We start from the raw sequence: 24,156 nt of genomic DNA, 5'->3' as shown, positions 1-24,156 counted from the left end.
GCCAATCAAAGTCAGCCAACTGAAATATGTAAAACACAGAGGGGGGGAAATAGGTTTGTTAAAAGTGCAGATAGTGACTGAGTAACATGACATAATTGATTTATAATCTAACTTGTACTCAGATAGAGCGTGATCCAGCTTTTGTCCTACACCTATCTTTCCTGTAGACATAGCTACCAAGTAGGCCTGAAAGGATTGGGGAATGAGTGTGAGGCAGTTGTCAAAACCTCAATATAGATTCCTTTGGATGTTATCTGGAAGAATGACATACCTACATTTCAGTGTGAGATAATTTAGAGTTAGTATCCCAAAGCTCATTTCTGTGAGTCAGTGTTAGAAGAAATCAATTACTCTTAAATGGTTATTAATCGTATTAATATTTGAATATCTGAAATATAAACTTTAGGCCATATTATAATAGATTATAACTTTGTCTTGATTTATTAGTTGTAACAAATTCCTTATTAGTTGGGGGAAATAGCTTTGGAAATGAAAAGCTTTGAATCCACTTTGGGATAAGGACAAATAATAATTTATCAACATTTTAAAACATAACAGAAAATAACACAATTGAGAGAGATTGCACACTATAATCCCTGTTTGAAAACATTCAGGTCTTAACTAGAAGTATGCTGTGTCAGCAATATGCTGATGATAACCAGCTCTATTTCTCTGTAACATTTGAATCGGAAGAGGCCATGCAAGTCCTGGACTGGTGCCTGGACTCTGTAGTGGGCTAGATGGGGGCCAATAAACTGTGTCTGAATCCTAGCAAGATGGGGGTTGGTGGGTTGGTGGTTCCTGAGTTCAGGTAATTGGTCTGTTGCCTGCTTTGAATAGGGTCGTACTCTGTCTGACAGAGCAGGTTTGTAGTCTGGGGTGTTCCTGGATCCATCTTTGTCGCTAGAGGCCCAGGTGACCTCTGTGGCTAGAAGTGCCTTTTACGAGCTGAGGCGAGTAAGACAGCTGAGGCTGTTTCTGGACCAGGATAGCCTGACTACTGTTGTCCATGCACTGGTAACCTCTAGGCTGGATTACTGTAATGCACTCTATGTGGGGCTGCCCTTGAGGTTGATCTGGTGGCAGCAGCTTGTGCAAAATGTGGCAACGTGGCTGCTCAACTAGGCAGAGTATCACCAACATGTCACCCTGCTGCTCACAGAATTGCACTGGCTGCACATGAGCTACCACGCCATGTTTAAGCTTCTGGTTTTGGTGTACAAAGCCCTATACAGCTTGGAACCAGGATACCTGAAAGATCATCTTACCCCTTATATATGCAGTTGATCACTGCAGGTGAGGGCCTCCTGCAGATAAGGAGTTCTGTTCCACACAACATAGGAAACAGACCTTTAGTGTGGTGGCATGTACGCTTTGGAATTCCCTCCCTTTGAATATTAGACAGGCCCCATCTCTGTTATCTTTTCGGCACCTATTAAAGACCTTCCTCTTTCAACAAGCCTTTTAAGTAGGGACCTTACCCAAGTCGGAGTCTGTGTTGGAATTGCTCTTTACGTGATTTCAAAACCTTTTAAAAATATATGTTTTTAAAGATGTTCTATTTTAATCTGTTTTTAAAGATGCTTTGTTTTAATATGTTTTAAAGTCTATTTTAAAGATTTTTATGTGGTTTAAGTGTTTTGTTTACCGCCCTGCGCTCCTTCTGGGACGTTGGGCGGGATATAAATTTAATAACTAAACAAGCGATCTCAACCTCACTGTCAACTGTCAAAGGGTAGAGACACACTCACTGTTCTGCCAGTTCCAGTGCATCTTCCCCTATCTCTTCTGAAAACAGGGGCACACAACACTAGTCAATCCCCACCCCTTTTTTACTGTAAAACTTGGTGGGATCAAGTCAAGTGCTTTTTTTTTTTAATTCAGCTTCATAGAGATTTTGCAACTGATTGGCAGATGAACCTGTTGCCCCTCCAGGTGTGGCTAAGCGAAACACTTTGCTGCAGGTGACTAGTGGGCTCACAGGCAAAAAAAGGGTCTTTTTTGAGCGCAAAGCAATCCTACCAGGTGAGGGAGGGAGGCATAGTGGCAGATGAATCACCAAATTCAAAGCCTTGCTAGGTGGAAGGTGGAGGGGAGTGTTGATTTTCTTTTTTACCCACAATTTGAAGGGATTTTCAAAAAAGGATTTTTCTGCCCATTAATTCCAACGGGCAGGAAATTATATATACAAGATTCAGGGCTAGTTAGCATTCTGTGGTGAATGAACATGCTGAGTCTGATGGGTTTTCTCTTCTTAAAACTTTTCCCTCCAAAGATGTTGCATGCAAACATTGAGGTCTCCTAAGCCTGCTGTTACCTCCCTCCTGTGTTTGGATAGTCCCATTTTGACTAGGCATTCAGAGAATGCGTTTGCTATTAGCATATATTACTAGGAGGAGGAGAAACTCCTCAGTAATTTAAATCATTACTAGATGTAATTAATGTTTCAGTTGTTATTAATATTAGTAGAATGGAATCTTCAGTGACGGAAGTAGCTGTAGGCCATTAATTATGAATCGAATTAATGCCAATTTGCTACAAATGTTAAACTTTAGAATCCATCAGATGCAAATTATTTCCCCTGTTTAAACACAAATTTACATCAAGTGCTACAACAAGATCTCCCAGAATACTAGTCCATCTTTCATTACATATTAAAAGAAGGAGACACCTGCTTCTAGTTAAAACTCATAAAATCAAGAAGATGTGCATAGCGGCATAGAAACATGACTCTCCAAAATTACACCTATTAATATCAGGCATTTTTATGGTAAGACTATTATCAATGAAAGCTGCCATAGTTTAATAAGACTAAATGGAATTAAAACATAGGTAATGACAACAATGTAATAAATAAATATTTTTTCTAAATAATAAATATATTGCAAAGATACTATGATTTTTCTACTGCAGTCACTAAACCTACAGTGTACATTCCCACAAACGTTTCCATTTTACAAATGGGGAATTTAAGACTGAAATGGAAACTTGTCTAGGATCATCAACTGAGATCATGAATTCTGAACCCTGATCTTTAGTTTATTGAATGAATTCAATAAGCACATGACTAAGAAGCAGCACTGCAGACCTAAAATGTTAAGCCGCCTAAGATTGCAGGTCTAATCAATTTTATCCACTTGCCTTTTTTGCTTTCCTTGTAATCTGTAGTACCACACAAACAAACAACATAGAGAAGATTTAATGTGGAGTCAAGGAAAATGCTGCCATTCATCTTCTGAAGTCAACTATATGAAATATTACCTCTACTGTGAGGCAAAACAGCAAATCATTTTCTTTTTGCTTTGCCACTTGGGGGGAGGACCACATTAAGACAAAATGTATATATTGGGACAAAGGTCTCAGAGGAATCCGGCAGCTCCTGACTTGAAGTCTCAGTTGTGCAAAAGCCCATACGGCCCAAAAGTATTTTGAATACCCTGGCCCTGATCCAGAGCAAATTAGTTATACCCAGGTTCTGCTGAACTCAAGGTGACTTAATTTAGCCATGAAATCTCATTGATTTCAAGGGGACTCAAGTGCAACCGATTTTCTCAGGATCAAGGCTGTTTGAAAAGCTCTTTTACAAACTGTATCTTGCATTCTTGTTATCTTCCATACAAGCTGCCCAGAAGAATCTTAAAATAGTGGTGGGTGCTTTTAAATCTCCAGATATGGAAAGAGCACAAAGAGATGGGAAAGAATGGTATATATCTAATAGCTTGCCTCAGTTCACCTTGTTGTTATTAATACACACACAGCCTGCATTAGTCAGCAAAATAAATGTCAGCTTCGACATGCCAATGCCTTTGATAAAGGTAGATCAGGGCTTGGGAGCATTTGTCAACCTGAGGGCCACATTCCTTTCTGGAGGCCACGTGTCAACAGGCAGAGCAACAAACGTGGATTTTGCATTTGTACCATAGGCTAGTTTCTACACACACTTGCATACAAGTTCCGGACACAGCCTTGTGCTAGGACAGGATTGTTGCACGGCTGACCACCAGCGAGGGAGGGGAGCTGTCTTCTACCTGATCTCACGAGAATGCCTTGGCTTTTTTGAGGTCTAGGGTTGCCAGGTCAGAAGCAATCCAAAACCTGAGATTTGAGGGGCGGGCCCTAGTGATGTCATGGGGTGGGCCCTAGTGATGTCACGGGGTGGGCCCTAGTGATGTCACAGGGTGGGCCCTAGTGATGTCATTAAACAAGATACATTAAGAATCAATCACAGTTGCTTGGAGCATACAATTTGATTGGAAATTAAGATAGAAATCTTAGCTAAAAGATGGAGCCTGGGTAGGAAACATTTAATCTAGCCTACTTGCTGTCAGCAAGAAGGGTTAAGTGCCTTCAGGCCAGGCCAGTCATCAGAAGGTCCCTGTAGGGACAAAGGAGCTTAGTGTTGTGGAGATGTTAGATGGGAGCTTTGGGGAGTAAAGATGGATGCTCCTGAAGGCTGCAATTCTAAACACACTTACTAAGGGATTAAGCCCCATAGAACTCAACAAGACTGACTTCTTGTAGATATAGTTTGGATTGTGCTGTTGGTAAACCTTGACTAGGGTTCCTCTACAAAGACATCCATATCCAAGCAGGGTTGGCAACCCCCTGCCTGGAATGCCCTGCCCTTATCTTTTAATGTGGCTGCTCCAAACTTCTTTACAGATTTGACCCTTCACTTCAGAAAGAGGTCTGAGAAATGAGGAAGAGTAAGAAGTATCTTTTAAAATTGTTCTTTTCAATTCACTCTTGAATGCACATCATATCTATTAAGTGGATTCACACAATACGTTTAAAGCACATCCAACCTGCATTTAAAGCGCATGATGTCCCCTAAAGAATCCTGGAAAGTGTTGTTTTCCCCTCACAGTTATAGTTCTCACCACTCTTAACAAACTGCAGTTCCCATGATTCTGTGGTGGGATTCCTGTGCTTCAAATGGGTGTTGAATGTGCTTTAAATGAATGGTGTGGATCTGCCCCATTTGCCTGCATGTAAGTTGTTTTAATTAATTATTTTTTCAAAATGGAAATGAGCTATAAACTGTAGTGAGGTATTGGGGAGTTAGAAAGAGAATGGGGCAAGCCATTGTCACATCGACTTTGCCTGGGGTTAACCTGCTGATTTTTAAAAATTTTCCTACCCATTGGGAGGCTTTTGCCTTTTTGTTAGGCGTGTCTTCAAGTGGGATGGGGAACCTGTGACCCTCCAGATATTGTTGGACTGCACCTCCCAACATCCCTGAACATTGACCATGCTGGTTGGGTCTGATGAGAGTAGGAGTCCAATAATATCCAGAGAGCCAAGGGTTCCCCCTCTCCTGCCATAAGGGGGTTCAAGAGAAAGAACTACCCTTCTGTAGAGGAAACTACCTCCTGTCTGTATTATATTTAATATTGCTTTGCCATCTGCGGGTGGTGGCTGCCCATCCTCTGGATTTCTTAGCCCAAGGCAGCAGCCTCCTGTGGGGTGTCAAGATGGCCACCCAGGCCCAGGAGCAGTTAAATGCAGGCCAGCCGGTCATTCAAGCCTCCATAGGGGCTTCCTGTAAACCGCCCAGAGAGCTTCGGCTATGGGGTGGTATATAAATACAATAAATAAATAAAGAGGGTCCTCTGTGTCATGGACAGGGATGGGCCAATCTGTCCATTTTGGTTTCTCTCCGTATCTAATTTTTCCAGTCATCAGTTCAGTTCTCCACATTTCCACATCAGTTTGCAATTTCTTTTTTTTTAAAAAGTCATCATAAGAATTCATCAGCATTTTCCAAGCTCTGTGCATTTGTACACACACTTCAGTATATGCGTTTTGTACACATTACTTGAATTGCATAATTCAAAGAAGTGCAAATTTCAAAGGATGCCTGTATTTTAGCTGGCATATTGTTTTAATGCAAAGTGAATCAAATTTCACATCCATCCCTAGTCATGAAGATCCCATTTCACCCCTGTTTGCTGGCCATGGATGTTTCATATGAGACTCCCTCCCCATCCTCTGCAGATCTGCTGAGATCTCCTGTGTGACAAGAGAGTTTCAGGTACCAGATCACAACCTTTCCTCCCTCTTCTTCTCATACTGCACCTGCATACATGGATACATCAGAGTAGCAACAGGGTGAACACGCAGTTTGGAGGAGTTATACAAACCCTCTCAGTTCTAAAAGTCTCACTTTTCCAGTTGGGGCCAGAGCTCTTTGAATCTGGGTCTTGTAGGAAATGGCGTTTGCCCCCCATCATTTCCTAGTCCTCCTTTCCCATTCCTCCCTTCCCAAGCAAAAACAACTCTGGGATGGAGGAAGGGCATGGCCAGATTATAATGGTGCAATTGGAGCAACTGCACCAGGGCTCGTGCCTATAAGAGGACCCAGACTCTGAGCTTTCATTAAAAAACAAAAAAAGGAAGCATTTCCTGCCTTTTAGTGTCTTTGGCCAATGAGTGAAGTCAGAACTGTGATTGATGAGCAAATTATTTGGACATCAGGCGACAGGAATCCCTGGGCCCTGTTTTCCCCTCTCTTTAGTGCATATTTCTTTCCTGCTTCTGTCTCATTTTCTAGTCCTTCTAATCTCTGTAGTTCTAAAGAATTACTAGCGCCCCCCCCCTCAGCTTTGCCCTTTCTTTCTTCCTAACAACCAAGATGCATCCTTCCTCTGGTGGTTTCATCTGAGATTACTTCCTGCAAGTTATTTTCTGCAACTGCTGCTTGACAATAAGAAGCTGAAGTCCAGGTATTCATTATGAATACACTGTATAGTTAATTTACAATACAACGGTCTACATCAGGGTGGGGAAACTTTTGTCCTCAGATGTTGCTAAACTACAACTTCCATCAGCCCTAGCAAGCATTGTCAATGACCCGGGATGATGACAGTTGTAGTTCAGCAACATCTGGAAGGTCCAGCCTTGACGATGGGGTAGGGGTGACTGAGCAAAGGAGCCTGGAAGTCCCTTCGCTGCAAATGATTATTTTCAATGTGGGTCACCAGCCTGTTGCCTTCAGTAGCAACCAGCAGCAGGAGGTAGATTATCATCTGAACTTTATTTTTTTTAAAGTAAGTCTCTAGTCCTCCTTAGAAAGAAACTTATGGAGCAAAATGTGCAGGTACCCGAAATGAGCCAGCTTGGATACTCCTGCCTGTTAGTGTTATTAGCCAATGGGTGAAGTCAGAGCTGTGACTGATAAGTGAGTTGTTTGGACACCAGGCAATAGGAATCACTGGAGTCCTAAACAGCTGTTGTTTTGCCCTCCCTTTCAGTGTATTTTTCCTGCTTCTGTCTTTTTTTTCTAGTCTGGAATCATTACAATTTGTCCGTTCTTTTTTTTTAGCATCTTTCCTGTCCTGGGTTTGCCTGAGATCAGGTAGTCTAGAACTTATTTTGTGCAAATACAACTGCACAATAAGTTGGGTGAATGTGAAATAATCCCCCCCCCCAAAAAAAGAAAAATGTGAAAACAAAGAGACTTTGGCATGTCTTCTGCTTTGCAAGACCAGGGATTCATTAAGAATTCATTGTTAGCTTACAGTACAATGGTTTACAAGTCTACTAAGAAGATAAATCTCTTTGTGTTTAATGGGACTTACTTCCAGAGAAATGGGTACAGGATGGCAGACTAGGCTTTGGTTTAGGGTTGGCATTGGGGAAAAATAGGGTTCTTGCAGCTTTAACAACTGTATAGCTGGCAGAAATTCAACAGGACAAGGCTTTTGTAATATGGAAATACAGTTCTGGGAGAGCTTTAGCATGACTGCTATTTTGTGTTATGCCATGCCCCCGCAGCAGCCGTTTTGTGATTGGTGTTCCCAACACTCTCTCAACCTTGGACATGTGCCCTCTGGCCTAAAAAGGTTGGTGACCCCTGCTCTACAGAATAATCAGGAACGTAACTTTTGCAAGGCAGCCTAATCACTCCCTCCACAACTGGAGGAGTAAGCAATGACTACCAGAGAAGCAGAAGCAGTTAGCTTTGTGTGTGTGTGTGTGTGTGTGTGCGTGCGTGCGTGCATGTGCATGTGCCCCAAATGGTGACTTCTGCTTGCCACCTTCCTACTTCTCAAAAATAAAGTTTTTTGCTTGACAGGAAGTGGGGAACTGGTAGGGGAGAAACAGGGCATACAGAGCACGGCCCCTCACAAAAAAGGCAACAACAAAAACACTGGGAAACTTTACAAGAAAGAAAGAAAAATACATTGTGGCAACCCAAAGGGACTAGTTCACCCATTTTTATTGCAGACAAACATTCAGTCTGTTCTAAATATTGCTCATTTTAAAATATTTATTTATTGACTTACAAATAAGTTAATACCCTGATGTGCTTGCTTTTAACAAAGAGGCTCTTAGAACAAAAATATGATAATTACATTATCAAAATTAATACCTACAAGTTTAAAAGAGAAACAACTGCATTATAAAATTGACAGATGACAGGAGATGGCAGTTAAAACAGCAAGAGCCTGCTGTCTGCATTCCAAAAAACTGCTGGAAGAAACAAAAAAGTGTTCACAATTTTCTTCTAAAATGACCGAGCAAGCAGATCTAGTGTATTTCCACTGAGGAAGAATTCCACAGTCGAGGGGAGACCATTGGAAAGGTCCTGTTGCCTAAAGAACCCCATTTCACCTTGCAGGATAATGACATTGTGAATAGACCTTATTGGTGAAACAAAGTAAAGAACTGCCAGTGGAATCAAGAGTTCTTATATCAAGCTGATGTCAGGGCTGCCTGAAGCCTTCTCACCATTGCCACCACACAAGGAAGACTCGTGACACAAGATTGGAATAATGTTATATTTATTAAATATAACACACTAAATCCAAAGCAAGACAGCCAATCATTCAAATATAATTACTTTGGGCAGGTGAGGCTAATCCTAACTATGTGGGACTACACTCCCACCTTCAAAAGGCATTAATTCTCATTATTGCATAACTCCAGAGTGAAGGACGTGTGTAAAATCCTCACTCCTTGCTCTTGGAGCCATGCGCGTGGTTCCAACCTCCACACCATGGCCCCGCCGTACAGGCGTTCACCATGATGCGCAAGCCGGTCCCATAAGGACACCACCCAGATCCCCACCAGAGATGAACCCTGATGGTTCCCCGGGAAGTGCTCCTTTTATGATGCCTTAACCGCCTAAATATATAATCCCCCTATATACCTCACCTGCCCGAATTCTATGCCACAAGAGGGGATCAGCTCAAGCTTGGTCCACTCCACCCAACGAAGACAACAAAACCCTTAAACCCTTCATAATATCCTCCAAAAACAAATCACACCCCTGGTCTGAAAGATGAACACCATCCCCACGAAACAAATGTGGGGCATGGAACCTAATCCTGTCGTGGGGAATGAATGCCCCCCCGAGTGACAGGACAAGAGCCCTGATCTTCCTATTCACCCATTTCCGAGATCTATCGATCCTGTTGGGATGAATAGCACCCCTCCACACCCTTCTAACAAGCATATCTGACCACACAATTATAAGGCGTGGATATGAATTAATAAGCCACGTGAGATCGCGAGTGACCTTAACAAGCAGGTCCACACCTGGACGCTGTACCAAATCATTTCCCCCTAAATGGATCAATAATATATGTGGCCTATCCATAGAAGACATAATACGGCACACAGAAGGCAAAAACGCGTCCCATAACATGCCCCTCCGGGCTACCCAGTGAACTGTAGCGGTAGCCGAAAGCTGCAGCTGGGTCCCAGGAGCAGACGAAGAAGCCCTCCGATGAGCCCAAAACAAAATTGAGTGGCCACACAAGACGATCCTCACGGGAATAGGGATGCTTAGCAAACCTAGGGAAACAAAAACAAAACCTTATTATTAAGGCCTGACATAAGATTTGAATGCATCGGAATGCCATCTTCCAATCGCCTGTATATCGCTAACACTCATGCCCACGAGGGCTGCGGCCGTAGCCGCACCAATCTGGAAAGAATGCAGCCCATAGACTCCAGCATCACGACCACTGGCCAACAAGGCCCGCCGAACAACGGCCCAAAATTGAAATTGAGTCAGGGCAGAACCATCAGCATGAATGAAAAGATAACACTGGCCCGCTGGCCGGAGAGACAGAAATTGCCACATTGCAGCCACAGGGCACAATTCAGAGACCTGGCAACTGCGTAAAAACACAATAGTGCCACGGCCTTTCTGATCGGTCTTAGAGACCTACAGGGAAAGCCTCACTATATCGGCACCTAATGTGCAATCGCCTATGCATAAGGCACAATAGGTCACATCACGCTTGGAGGGGGCCAATACTTCACTAGGGCGAAAAGCACCGTAAAACATTGTCAGAGTTACTGCGGCGAACAGGTGCGACTCATACCGAGATGAGCATAATGAAATAAACAACGCCAGGATCTGGAGGAGAACATCGGGCGTGATTGGCCTCCTCCGGTCAGTGGACCTGGGAGTGGAACGCGACCAACCCTCAAGGACCTTTCTGACCCTAAAATCTACAGAATGATCCAGCAGCCCCTGTGCCTTAGAGATAAAGGCAAGCGCGGAAAGGTGACCAGCGATAGTAGAAACAGCATTGTTTTGCCCTTTTAAAGTTATCATAAACTGCAATAGATGATCCACAGGAATAGGCCACGCCAAAGGCATCTCCTTGCTGATGCGGAAAGTCTGGAACTTAGCAAATGAACTCTCGTACGCATTTCGAGTACTGGGAGCCAGAGCAGCTGCAATCGCAACCCCAACTTCTAGTTGCCAAGGTTCCACAGGAAAGGTGGGACTGGCACAGGATCTAGTGCCGCTCCAGGTGCAAGCTCCCGAAAGCGCGCCATCTGTAAGCGGGAAAGGGCATCAGCAACGGAATTTAGTAAACCTGGAACATGCCTGGCAAGGAATAAAATATTAAAGCGCAAACATTGCAAGACAAAAGCCCGCACTAAGCGCATAACACGGGGAGACTTAGAAGTTTGTGCATTGATAACACAAACCGTGGACCAATTATCACACCAGAAGCGCACTGTGCGATTCTGAAATGACAATGGCCAAATATGGACAGCTACTACAATTGGAAAGAATTCCAGGACTGTCAAATCAGAAGTAATTCCATTGGCAAGCCAAGAGGCAGGCCATCGCTCAGTGCACCACTGGGATCTAAATATTACACCAAAACCAGTTCCCCCAGCGGCATCAGAATGCACCTGCAATTCGGCTTCCAATAACAATTCCTGTCGCCAAAAGGAAAGGCCGTTGAATTCTGCCAGGAATTCAAGCCACATGTGCAAATCCGCTCTCATTCCTGCTGTAATACGCAGAAAATGAAAACGAGAGCGAACACCCTTCATGGCGTCACATAGCTGCCTGAGAAATGCACGACCAGGGGAAATAACTTTGGAAGCAAAAACTAAATGTCCTACCAGCTCCTGCAATTGACCCAGTGTAAGTTTCTTTAATACAAGCACTGATCGGAGCAGTTGAATATTTATTTGAATATTTATTTGCGGTCATAGACCCGACTTGTTATGAGCATAAGATACAACAGGATTAAAATACAAAGGATAAGATAAAATAACAGTGTAAACTTTCAAATATATACATATATATACAGGGAATTTCAAAAATAAAAGAGTACTTTTCCTAGGGGAGCTTAGAACGGATTTGTTGAGCGGCATATAAGAAATTAGCGACTTTCAATGTGATTTCTCTGTTATTTCCTGAAACAAGAAAATGAATCTTGTTATCAGGAGTCAGCAAATCAATGCTCTGCAGCATGTTCTCTAGGTATTTAGAGCGTATGGAATCGTACATTGGGCAGCTTAAGATAACATGAACAAGTGATTCCACAGAATCTTTCCCACATGGACATAAGCGTTGGTTATAGGGGATCCCCTTGTACCTTCCCAGGAGTATTGCAGAGTGAAGAGAGTTGAATCTGGCTCTAGTGAAAGCTGCGCGAAGCTTTGGAATTTCAAGGAAATCCAAATAAGAGGCTTGCTTAAGAGGTTCAAATTTCAGTTGGAAATATATAGGTGAACAAGTTTTGGTAGCTTGTGTAATGGCTGTTCGGAAGTTTATATCTCTAAGCCGCGTACGGATGGCAAGTTTAGCCGAAGATAAAGTTTGGGACGAGAGGTATTCAGGTGATAAGCCTATCATGCGGAGTTTTTTCTTATGAAATTATTCCAACTTGAGGAATACATATCTCCCCAGATATGGGTTAAATAACCCGGGGGTGGATCGTACGATACTCTAGCCCAGTAGTTTGTAGTAAGGAGCCACGCATGACATTCCATGGAAAGCAAACCAGCTTCAAGTCTGAGGGCAGCCGCCGGCGCGCATCTTGGTAGACCCAAAGTCTGACGCAAGAAGGTGGAAAGGACCGATTCTATTGAGGGATTAAATGCCTGTATCCAAAGTTGCGAGCCAAATAATAGTTGGGGGATAATTTTTGTCTGAAATACCTGAAATATTGCTGGTAAGTATCTCCCTCCTTTGTGATAAAAGAAACGGAGCATTTTTTTAACAGAATTTCGTGCAAGTGAAACAGCAGTTTTTATATGGGAGGACCAGTTCAAAGATGAGTGGAAGATGATGCCTAAATATTTGAATTGTGACACTAAGGTTATGCGCTGACCATTAACTGTCCAGGTCCCTAAATGACGTCATCTTGAAAAAACTAGAATTTTGGTTTTTTGATAATTTATAATTAACTGGTTCTGGGTACAGTAAGCCATAAAGACACGTATTAACCTTTTTAGGCCAATCTTCGAAAGAGAGAGGAGTGCAGCATCGTCAGCATATAGGAGAAGAGGACAAAAGTGGTTCGCAATTTTTGGCATGTGGTGATCTTGAGATATGCAGTTGGATATGAGATCATTCAAAAATAAATTGAACAGTAGAGGGGCTAACGTACATCCTTGTCTTACCCCTTTATTGACAGGGATCGAATTCGTTAAGCCTCCATCCCTTCCACATCGGACTCTTAAAGTGGTGTTTTGATGTAGATTATAAATTAGAAAAAATAGCCTTTTATCTATGGTGGAGCGTGCTAGTTTATTCCAAAGAATGTCTCTTTGAATAGAGTCAAACGCGGACTTCAAATCCACAAAAGCCACATACAGACCGTTGCCTCGATGTGACATATACTTCTCTGCAAGGTGATTTAGGAGAAGGCAGTGGTCTATCACAGATCGACCTTTCCTAAATCCAGCCTGTTCATCGCCTAATATGCTTTCTCCTTCCATCCAACTAGTAAGTTTAGCTTTTAAATAGGATGTATATAGCTTGCCTATTACAGAAAGCAAGCTAATTGGTCTATAGTTGGACGGGTCCTCTCTGTCGCCCTTTTTGTATATAGGCACGATTATTGCTTCTTGCCAAGCCTTGGGAATCTGACCGGTGTTATTTATTTTGGTAAATAAGGTGCAAAGGATCGGTGCCCACCAGTCAGGGAAATTTTTCAGAAGTTCCGGGGGAATATTATCTGGGCCAGGGGCTTTGGATGATTTGAGCCTTGTAATTAGGTCAGTTATTTCTCTACTCGTAACGGGGGGCCACTGTGGGAGATTGGTGCAATCAAAAGAGATGTTGGGGTCAATGTTAGTAACACCATTGGCTTCATAAAGATCATTGAAGTATTTTTCCCATTTATGGGGCGGTATGTTACAAAAGGAGTGTGATGTAAATCTTTCAGAAGCGGAAATGGTGGACCAAAATTTTTTTGAGTCTTTGGATCTAGCCGCATCAATAAGCAAATTCCATTCATCCCGAGTGGCCTGTCTTTTCTTACTGGTCAAAGTCAGTTTATATTTTCTTTTTATGACATAATAATCCTTGGGAAGGGATTCCGCGTTATCTAGGCGGTATTGTGAATATATACTCCTCAGTTTGCGTTTGAGCTCTAAGCATTCGCTGTCAAACCATCTAGGATTGGAGCTTAAATTCTGCCTAACTCTAGTGATTTTTGGGGTCAAAATAGAAGTTATGTGTGCAAGTAATTGCCCATAATAGATAAGGCATGTGTGTAAATTGTTATCTTGCACGACCCATCCACGAATATCCATGGCCCATGTGGACTTAAGGAAAATTGCAATCTTGAAGCTTAAGTTTTCCGTCCATATCGTTCTTTTAAGTCTTAAGTATATGTTATTCAGCGTGGGATGGTATTCTGAGTTTAAGTGGGTTGTTTCAGGAATGTGACATGTAAGATTGAGAGGGAGATGGTCACTGGTTTGTCTGGTTCCTACTCCAAATTCAGTTATTGACCTCAGAAGATGGTTTGTTACTATAATATAATCTACCACGCTGCTTCCACGGGTAGAAATGAAAGTGAATTCCCCGATATCCACAAAATGCCTGAGACCATTTAGTATTAGCAGGTCATGACTGCCAACCAAGCGAGCAAGACAAATCCCCCCATAATTTATCTTAGCGTCCTTCGAGACTCTATCATGTACAGGATCATGCTGTTCAGATTGTTCTCCTTGCCATAGATTGGAAGCAAAAAGCGAGTCAGCAGAGACTCCAATCCTGGCATTAAAATCGCCGGTCAAAATTAGCTCCGCATTTGGGAAGGAATGCACAATCTCCGTTATGTACTCGTCCAACTCTCCCCAGCGCATGTCCAACTGTGTTCTCATGAATGAGGGTGGCATGTAAACTTTGATGATCACAATGGACAAAGATTTAAATGTTAGGAGGATTGCCATTGCTATGTTATCCAGTGATTGTAATTCCATGTGTTGGGCCGTCAACGTGGTAGAAATAAATGTTGCCAAACCCCCTTTAGCCCTGCCTTTCATTTTGCCTGAGTGGTGAGCAGGTAAATGGTAGATAGAATATCCATTTAGTATAGGCGATTCTTTTTAACAGGTCTCTTGTACGCTGATTATATCGTGTTGATTTAGAAAATCAAGAAATTCTGGGTCACTTAGTTTAGAATTCCATCCTGAGATGTTCCAGGAGAGTAGACGTAGGGCTTCATTATTGGGGGGGAAGGCTTTTTGCATATGCCAGAGGAGAAATCAGGGCGGTGGGCACATTGCCTGGTTTATGATTTCCGTATGTAGTGTGATTTCAGTTGGCTCGCCTTTTGGGAACTGCACTGTCCTCCAACGTTCCTCCGTTTATTCTATAATTTTGAGAAAGTTTATTCTTCTGACTTATCTCGCTTGAATGGGAAGGAGAACCTAATTCTTCTGGATATAAAAATCTCACATTATCCCATTTATCTCCCACCAAAATAGGCTTAAGGAGTGTACTTGTTCTGGGTATGTTATCGGAATTAATGATGGCATCCTGTACTAAAGGGGATTTACATAGTGACTCCCCTCCAGCGATTTTTGTCTCCAACAGTTTGTTTTGTAAGTCCACCTCAGCTGCTGCTGTTTTGCAATGTGCAATCAGTCGATAGAACCTATTAATTAGGGTCGATCGCTCAGTATCCGGCAACTGGGTATACAGATCTGTGAGTAAAGTCTCCTCTGGTTCAAGCTCATTCATATGGCTCCTTGTCGATTTGGATTCCTTGCCATTTCCCGAATGTCGAAAAGTTGTCTCTGAGGATGTAGATGTAGAGTGGTGACAAGCGGAATCAGTGTTCAGAGTTAGTGCAGACTGTTTGCCCTCTTGTCTCACAGGAGCATATAAGGCAACCAGTGGTCCAGGTGGAGCCTTGTTAAGATAGTATCTCTGAATCATGATGCCATTTCTCCTTAAAAGGGAATCTCTTGTATGATAGATTTGATTGGCATGATGTTGCGAGTGTACAGTCACTATCAGGCGCCGCTTGTGGGAGTTGGCAGAAATGTCCTTCATAGATTTGATGTAATTGGTACGTAGCCCTGGATGTAGAGCCTTTTCGATACATCTGTCTAAGAAGGAAATACTTGGATGGTCTGTAGTGATCCCGCATTTGTACCGGTTGTAGGAGAATACCAATTTAGAAGGTTGAAGGACTAAGTTCCACGAAAAGGAGTGAGTTTTACAGTATTCTGAAGGTAAAATCGGTCTGGTATCTGTTGAGAGTGACGATGTTGTAGAGTTGTCCATATTATTAACGGTGAGAAGATCGCTGTCATCTCCGGTGCCAATAGCACAATCTTTACTTTTTGGAGCAGACCTTGTTGGAGAGTGCATAGTAACAGGTTTCCTTTGGTCATCTTTCTGGTGAAATTTGGAGTTGTTTACTTTTGTTTGTGAGTCTAATAAGTTGAACAGTGGTTTAAAGTTGAACTTCTTACATTTGGCAGGCTTGGGATTCTTGATGTTTTTGGATTTCTTAGTCTGCTTACTGGCAGCATGCACCAGAGGGGTCCTCTTTGCCAACTTGTCATTGCTTTTGCATTTAGCATTGGGCAGACCGTCAGGATTTCGTACTTCTTGGTGGTTTGTTAGAATAGGGCCAATCGCTTGTACCAAGGTGGTAAGTAGTTTGTTAGTCTCTGAGATATAAGTCTTAACGCAATTGACTTCCTCTAATAATGCCAAGTGTCTTTTTAAATGCACGTCGTCCACAGGCAAAATTGACTGCTTTATATTACCACTAGGGGGCGAGTGTTGATCTTCCAAAGTTTGATAGGAATCAATAGTTAACACTTCTGAAGGCGGGCCTTCACAGATTGAGTAAAGTGAGTTCATGTTAGAGTGAAATCCTGCATCTATTAATTCCTCAGCAAGACTTTTAGCAGCATTATCCACTGAGTTAGGATTAGTAAAAAACCCGTGTTCAAGTGTCCAATCATGGGTCGATTCCGATGATGTAAGTGCTCTCTGAGCTTTTGGGGACTGCAGCCTCAATTGTGAAGTATTGCCTTCACTTGGAAAAAAAATTGTTATTTTTGTTTGGACGCCAGCTGGAGGGATATCTGTTCCGTGCATCGCTCCCTGTAAATAAAGGTTTCTCTTTGAAAGAGCCATTAAGTTCCTATTATTTGACTCCTTTAGTCAGTATTAGAGAGGTTGTTGCTAGACAGCTTAATGCTTTACAACTTAATATATAAGCGTTAATGAGAGACGGCAGCGAGACGGCAGCGAACTCAACAAGAAAAACACGTATTGATGGATGAGTGAGTGAGTGAGAGGGGGATCAGCCTGCTTTCAGCGTTGTCCTAGGGTCGTCTTGGATCAGGTTACTTAATAGCTGCTCTTTGAGGGTTGCAGAGAAAGTAGCGAACGCACAGTTTAATGGCGGCAATTAGTCCAGCTATAGGGATTCTGTTTGCCCTACTGCCGCTGTTTTATTGCCTGTTTTATTGCCTTTTGCTGCAGTCTTTCTGAAACTGGCAGATGCTAGACAGAAACAGCTTGAATATGCGAGGATCAGAATTCCGAATCACGGAAAATTGAATCACGTATTTGTTATTGTGTTGTGTTATCTACAAGAGCGAACAGAAAGGCTTCTTACCGGAAGTGGTGGTCCCGGAAGCTCCCGATCGGAGCAGTTGTCGCAGTGCAACCAACTTATCCAACGGCAAACGTGATGACTGCGCTACCGTATCCAACTGGATCCCTAAGAAAATAAGGGAAGTAGCAGGGCCCTCAGACTTCTCAGGAGCTAGCGGAACTCCCAATTCCTCAGTTAAAGAGGTGAAGGATTGCATTAAATAGAGGCAGTGAGAAGTCCCAGCCGGCCCAACAAATAAGAAATCATCAAGATAATGAGCAGAGAAGGAGGAGGAAGCTTTCCTCCGCAGTGCCCATTCCAGAAATGTGCTGAATGCTTCAAAAGCAGCACAAGACACTGAACAACCCATTGGCATGGCCCTATCTACGTAAAACTGGCCCTGAAATTTAAAACCCAATAAATCTACATCATCAGGGTGCACAGGCAGGAGGCGAAAAGCGGATTTTATATCACACTTTGCCATTAATGCACCCCTGCCAGCCCTCCTTGTTGGTCAGTGAAGCATGCTGTGAGACTCACAGACAGGGTTTTTTAGAAGAGAGAAGAAAACCTGAAGCAGAAGGGTTAAGCTGGAAGAACAGAGCGCCAGGTTTGCCAAGGTCAGCAGCTGGCTGGCAAGCAGATAAGAAGGGACTCTTGCAGAAGCTCTGTGTGGGGGAAAGTCGTTTGTTGAGAGAACTGTGTCTAATGTCTTTTGCTAGTAAAGACTCTTACAAGAAACTTGCCTGGCCTGGCTTATTTACTGTTCTATGCGACACTTGGATTTCTTCCTTGTATGATCTCTATACGCATGCACCGACTACTCTCACTGCCTCGTCAAAAGAAGTATACTTAACTGACGCGTGTACCGGCGAAATGCCATCATTAACAGAGGCACCTTTCGGGTAAGATAAATTATGGATAAGCCGGTATTCACCAACCTGCTTCTTAGGCACAATACCTAAAGGGGAAATCCTCAAATTTCTCAAAGGAGGAAAAGGAAAAGGGCCGGAAATACTATCGGCACTTATCTCCTTATTAAGCTTAGCTAACACAACAGACGCTAAATGGCTAAGAGAGGGCTGATTGACTACTGATGCAGCAATCCGTGGACTCTCAAAGGGAATACAAAAACCATCAGTAAACCCTTGCAGTATAAAACTAGCAGCCTGTCTATCAGGGTAAAACTCTAACAGCTTAGCCAAAGGAGCCAGCTTGACCGGGCTACTGGCCTTGCGACGTACTGCCGCTGTTGCCAGAACCACGTTTGGGCTGGTGATGCTCCCCTGTACCCTGGCGAGCCGTACGTGCATGCTGACAGGAGGAACTAGGGTGGTTGCGCCCACACATTGCACAGGCATGTCTGAACCTACAAGGACGTCTGAGGCATCTGCCAGTGCTGTTGAATGCCCAGCAGACTTGCTGGGATTGAACCCAGTGCCCGCCTTGGTTGGAACCAAAGGCGGTAGTCTGCGCTCGTGCTAACAAATGCCCACTATCAGCTCTATCGCCCAAGGTGGGCCTGGCGGGGGTCATAGATCGCAGCCAAAGACCGGCATGCTCAACATCCCAACGGAGGGTGGGATCTAATGCCGCCCTCTGCCTGAAATTCTCGTCATACCGAAGCCAAGCGGTGCCAGAGAATTCACGGAAAGCTCAATGAACAATGTCTTGATACTTTATCATGGACAAAGCTCTAGATGGATATGCTTGAGTCATAACCCCCATATAAATTGTATAGGCATTCAACCAATTAGGCCAGATGCGATCGACCCTCCGCTTAATGGCGGCCTCACGCTCCTTAACCTCCTGACCATCCTTAGGTTTTGTTTCGTTTTCACGAAACAGGAGAGAAAACAAATCGATGTACTGTCCACGCCAAATTTTTTCCTTAGTTCCTAACAAAAAATGGTCCCCTAAAGGAAGAGATGTGTCACCCTGTGGATAAATCCCTTGAGGAAGGGGCAAGTAAGCAGGTGCCAGAGAGGAAGAATTGGCAGACGTTTGCCAAGGAGATACTGCAGCAGCAGGCCAAGGGAGCTGTGGGTGCTGAGGCACCAACACCTCCCCCATAAAAACAGTAGGGTGCGTAGAATCACCCAGCACCGGAGAACCAGCAGCTGGGGTATCATGAAGAAGGGGACTGGAAGCATGTACTTGTGTATTGTGAGGGTGTAACTGTTGCCCACCTGTATAAGCTGCAGGAGAAGCAACGACCGGCGGCATGGTGAACCCAGTAGACCCAGGAGTGAACGTGGTGGGCGCTGGAGGAACAGGCATCTGTACATCCCGACGCTCAAATTCAGGCAAGGTAAGATTCGTGGGCGGACCAGCAGGCAAACCAACTGAAGGAGTATGCACCGAAGACCCCTCCATAGGCGTAGCATCTTCCAGCACACCACCTCTAGAAACCAAGTCAGCAAGAAGACGAGATTTAGTCATTTTGGAAGCTAACCTAGCAGATTTCTTACCTACAGGTCCGGAACTGGGACCCGCATCGACATCCTGAGTCTGCCTGCGTTCCCTTTCCAGCGCTTCAACTCTAGCCACCAAGGCACGTATGGTCCCCAAATCCTCCTCTTCGTCAGAAGATTGATGCTGCATTGAAGGAGGGCACTTGGTGGCCTGCTTCAGCACACGAACCCCTTTCTTCTGTTGCACCTTCTTGGGAGGCATGCTCAAAAGACCGGGATAAACAATTACACAATTAACAAAGTTTATATACCACCAAATATGTCCAAAAATTCTTCAATTTAACCAACTAACACAATTGCCAATTATAATAAAAAATCAAAAATTAAAATTATTTTAATTTTATGCTAATTAAATTTATTTAGTTAGTTTTTATTTATTTATTTATTTTTAATATTTTTATTATTATTATTTATACATATAAGTTAAATACCATTTATTATTGATAATAAATAACAGAATTAATACTATACTATAAACTATAGGAAAGGATGGGGGCGAGGGAAAGTGGAAAAAGGAGGGGGGGATGAATTTCAATCAACTAAATATAATTACAAACAGCAACTATAGGGTAAATAGTAATACCCACAAAAACATCAAATATAAGAAGCTAAACTATTAATTTAAATAAACAAGACTCCAAATAATTGAAAGATCAACGAGCAAAAATATATAACAGCGATTACACAGAGAACACGGAAAGGAAAAGGGGGGTTAAACAAGGACAATAGCGAAAACTAAGGCAAGAACGAAGAATTAAATTCTAAATTGCCCCAATAACGACCAATCCAACAGCTCCAACCCCAAAATTAGACCAAAGAAACTAAGAAAACAAAGGCTTTACAAATAAAAAAGAGGGACAAACGGGAAAAAGCCGCTAGGCGCGCAGGCGGCCGCCCGCCGCACGGCTGATCAGCGGGGAGGGAAATTTGAATCGTGAAAGCAAAATGAAAGGATCACAAAGATCGACCAGGGAAAAACCAAGCGATGTAACTTAAAGTAAGTAGACACAGTCACGCCAATACGCCAACGGAGCAATGGGAAGCACGAACCAACCGCATATGCCACGAGGCAAAAAAGGCAAGAGCGGGAAGAAGAAGCAGCCTTTTATATGCTGCTCCAACACCCTTCCTGATTGGGTGAACGATCTCACGTGGCTCGAAAATGTTTATATCGTGAGCATTCACGAGTCCTCCCTTTAATAATGGCGGCGGCAAATCCGTCCCTAAAAGGAACGACATTTCAGGCACACACACACAAACGCTAACTGCTTCTGCTTCTCCAGGTGTGGAGGGAATGATTAGACTACCTAAGAAAAGTGACTTTCTCACGTCATGTAGGACACATGAGAAGGGATGAGGAAGGAAGATGTGCCTTCTTCTCCCTTAAAAAGAGACATGTGCACAGTGATGGGGATTTGGGCCAAGCCTGACTGATACTTTTGAACGTGCTAAACAACTCATAGTATTCAAGAACAGGAAGACCTGAACCAAATCTCTTCATGAAAATCTTTTCAGGCTGAGCGCTTTGACCAAGGCCCTTTTCACTTCCTTATTCCTCAGACTGTAGATCATGGGGTTTAGCATAGGAGTAACAACCCCATACAACATAGAAACAATTCTATTCTGCTTGGGGGAATAGGTGGAGGTGGGGCGAACATAGGTGGCAATGGTGGTCCCATAGAAGAGGCAAACTACAGTTAAGTGGGAACCACAGGTGGAAAAGGCTTTGCGCCTTCCCTCAGCAGAGTGCATGCGCAAGATAGCTAAAATAATATAGATGTAAGAGATCAGGGTGACCAGGAAAGCACCACCTCCTATAATACCAGCCACAAGGAGGAGGACCAGTTCAGGTAGGTAGGTAGAAGAGCAAGAGGCAGCCATCACTGGGGGGATATCACAGTAATACTGATTAATTTTATTGGGCCCACAGAAAGATAATGTAAATGTCAGGGAGGTATGAACCAGGGAATTGACAAAACCCGTTAACCAGGTCCCAGCAATCAGTTGAGCACACAGCCATTTACTCATGATGTTTGTGTAGTGCAAGGGACTACAGATGGCCACATAGCGGTCGTAGGCCATCAGTGCTAACAAGAAAATTTCAGTGCCCACCACATCAATCAGAAAGAAGAGTTGTAGCATGCAGCCCACATATGAGATTGTCTTGTCCTCCGACAAGAAGGTATGGAGCATCTTTGGCACAGTGACAGTTGGGCAGAGGACGTCCAGAAAAGATAAATTACTGAGGAAGAAGTACATGGGGGTCTGGAGGTGGACATCTGTCCATATTGCCAAGAGGATTGCTCCATTCCCTGCCAGGGTAATCAAGTAGATCAGCAGAATCACCAAAAAGAGGGGAAAGCGAACCTCTGGCAGATCACACAACGCTATCAAGTAAAAATCTTTTGTTTCTGTGATGTTGGCTTTCTCCATCTTTCTGCCAATCAGAGTCAGCCAACTGAAATATGTAAAACACAGAGGGGGGAAAATAGGTTAGTTGAAAGTACAGATAGTGACTGAATTACATGACATAATTGATTTATAATCTAACTTGTACTCAGATAGAGCATGATCCAGCTTTTGTCCTACACCTATCCTTCCTGTAGACATAGCTACCAAGTAGGCCTGAAAGGATTGGAGAATGAGTGTGAGGCAGTTGTCAAAACCTCAATACAGATTCCTTTGGATGTTATTTGGAAGAATGACATACCTACATTTCAGTGTGAGATAATTTAGAGTTAGTATCCCAAAGCTCATTTCTGTGAGTCAGTGTTAGAAGAAATCAATTACTCTTAAATGGTTATTAATCGTATTAATATTTGAATATCTGAAATATAAACTTTAGGCCATATTATAATAGATTATAACTTTGTCTTGATTTATTAGTTGTAACAAATTCCTTATTAGTTGGGGGAAATAGCTTTGGAAATGAAAAGCTTTGAATCCACTTTGAGATAAGGACAAATAATAATTTATCAACATTTTAAAATATAACAGAAAATAACACAATTGAGAGAGATTGCACACTATAATCCCTGTTTGAAAACATTCAGGTCCTAACTAGAAGTATGCTGTGTCAGCAATATGCTGATGATAACCAGCTCTATTTCTCTGTAACATTTGAATCGGAAGAGGCCATGCAAGTCCTGGACTGGTGCCTGGACTCTGTAGTGGGCTAGATGGGGGCCAATAAACTGTGTCTGAATCCTAGCAAGATGGGGGTTGGTGGGTTGGTGGTTCCTGAGTTCAGGTAATTGGTCTGTTGCCTGCTTTGAATAGGGTCGTACTCTGTCTGACAGAGCAGGTTTGTAGTCTGGGGTGTTCCTGGATCCATCTTTGTCGCTAGAGGCCCAGGTGACCTCTGTGGCTAGGAGTGCCTTTTACGAGCTGAGGCGAGTAAGACAGCTGAGGCTGTTTCTGGACCAGGATAGCCTGACTACTGTTGTCCATGCACTGGTAACCTCTAGGCTGGATTACTGTAATGCACTCTATGTGGGGCTGCCCTTGAGGTTGATCTGGTGGCAGCAGCTTGTGCAAAATGTGGCAACGTGGCTGCTCAACTAGGCAGGGTATCGCCAACATGTCACCCTGCTGCACAAAGAATTGCACTGGCTGCACATGAGCTACCATGCCATGTTTAAGGTTCTGGTTTTGGTGTGCAAAGCCCTATACAGCTTGGAACCAGGATACCTGAAAGATATCTTACCCCTTATATATGCAGTTGATCACTGCACTCTGCAGGTGAGGGCCTCCTGCAGATAAGGAGTTCTGTTCTGCACAACATAGGAAACAGACCTTTAGTGTGGTGGCATGTACCCTTTGGAATTCCCTCCCTTTGAATATTAGACAGGCCCCATCTCTGTTATCTTTTCGGCACCTATTAAAGACCTTCCTTTTTCAACAAGCCTTTTAAGTAGGGACCTTACCCAAGTCAGAGTCTGTGTTGGAATTGCTCTTTACGTGTTTTTAAACCTTTTAAAAATATATTTTTAGATATGTTCTATTTTAATCTGTTTTTAGAGATGCTTTGTTTTAATATGTTTTAAAGTCTATTTTAAAGATTTTTATGTGGTTTTAGTGTTTTGTTTACCGCCCTGTGCTCCTTCTGGGACGTTGGGCGGGATATAAATTTAAAAACTAAACAAGCGATCTCAACCTCACTGTCAACTGTCAAAGGGTAGAGACACACTCACTGTTCTGCCGATTCCAGTGCATCTCCCCCTATCTCTTCTGAAAACAGGGGCACACAACACTAGTCAATCCCCACCCCTTTTTTACTGTAAAACCTGGTGGGATCAAGTCAAGTGCTTTTTTTTTTTAATTCAGCTTCATAG

At 43.1% G+C, this 24,156-nt stretch overlaps 2 protein-coding genes across 2 annotated transcripts in view; one reads left to right on the top strand and one right to left on the bottom strand.

The window, feature by feature from the left end:
• The first annotated feature begins 10,118 nt into the window (after positions 1–10,118).
• Positions 10,119–24,156, top strand: part of KDM2A (lysine demethylase 2A) — a 542,877-nt gene continuing 528,839 nt past the window's right edge. Inside the window, exon 1 of the mRNA XM_061609561.1 lies at positions 10,119–10,123. The gene's annotated coding sequence lies outside the window, so the exon portion shown is untranslated. The remainder of the gene's footprint in view (positions 10,124–24,156) is intronic.
• LOC133376785 (olfactory receptor 5V1-like) lies at positions 21,320–22,261 on the bottom strand. Its single transcript, XM_061609565.1, has one exon. It carries the CDS (start codon positions 22,253–22,255, stop codon positions 21,320–21,322), a length of 936 nt encoding a protein of 311 aa, XP_061465549.1. The 5' UTR covers positions 22,256–22,261.

This window comes from Rhineura floridana, chromosome 2 (genome assembly GCF_030035675.1).
Source record: "Rhineura floridana isolate rRhiFlo1 chromosome 2, rRhiFlo1.hap2, whole genome shotgun sequence".
NCBI classification, from domain to species: Eukaryota; Metazoa; Chordata; class Lepidosauria; order Squamata; family Rhineuridae; genus Rhineura; species Rhineura floridana.
This window is presented reverse-complemented; position numbering and strand designations above follow the sequence as displayed.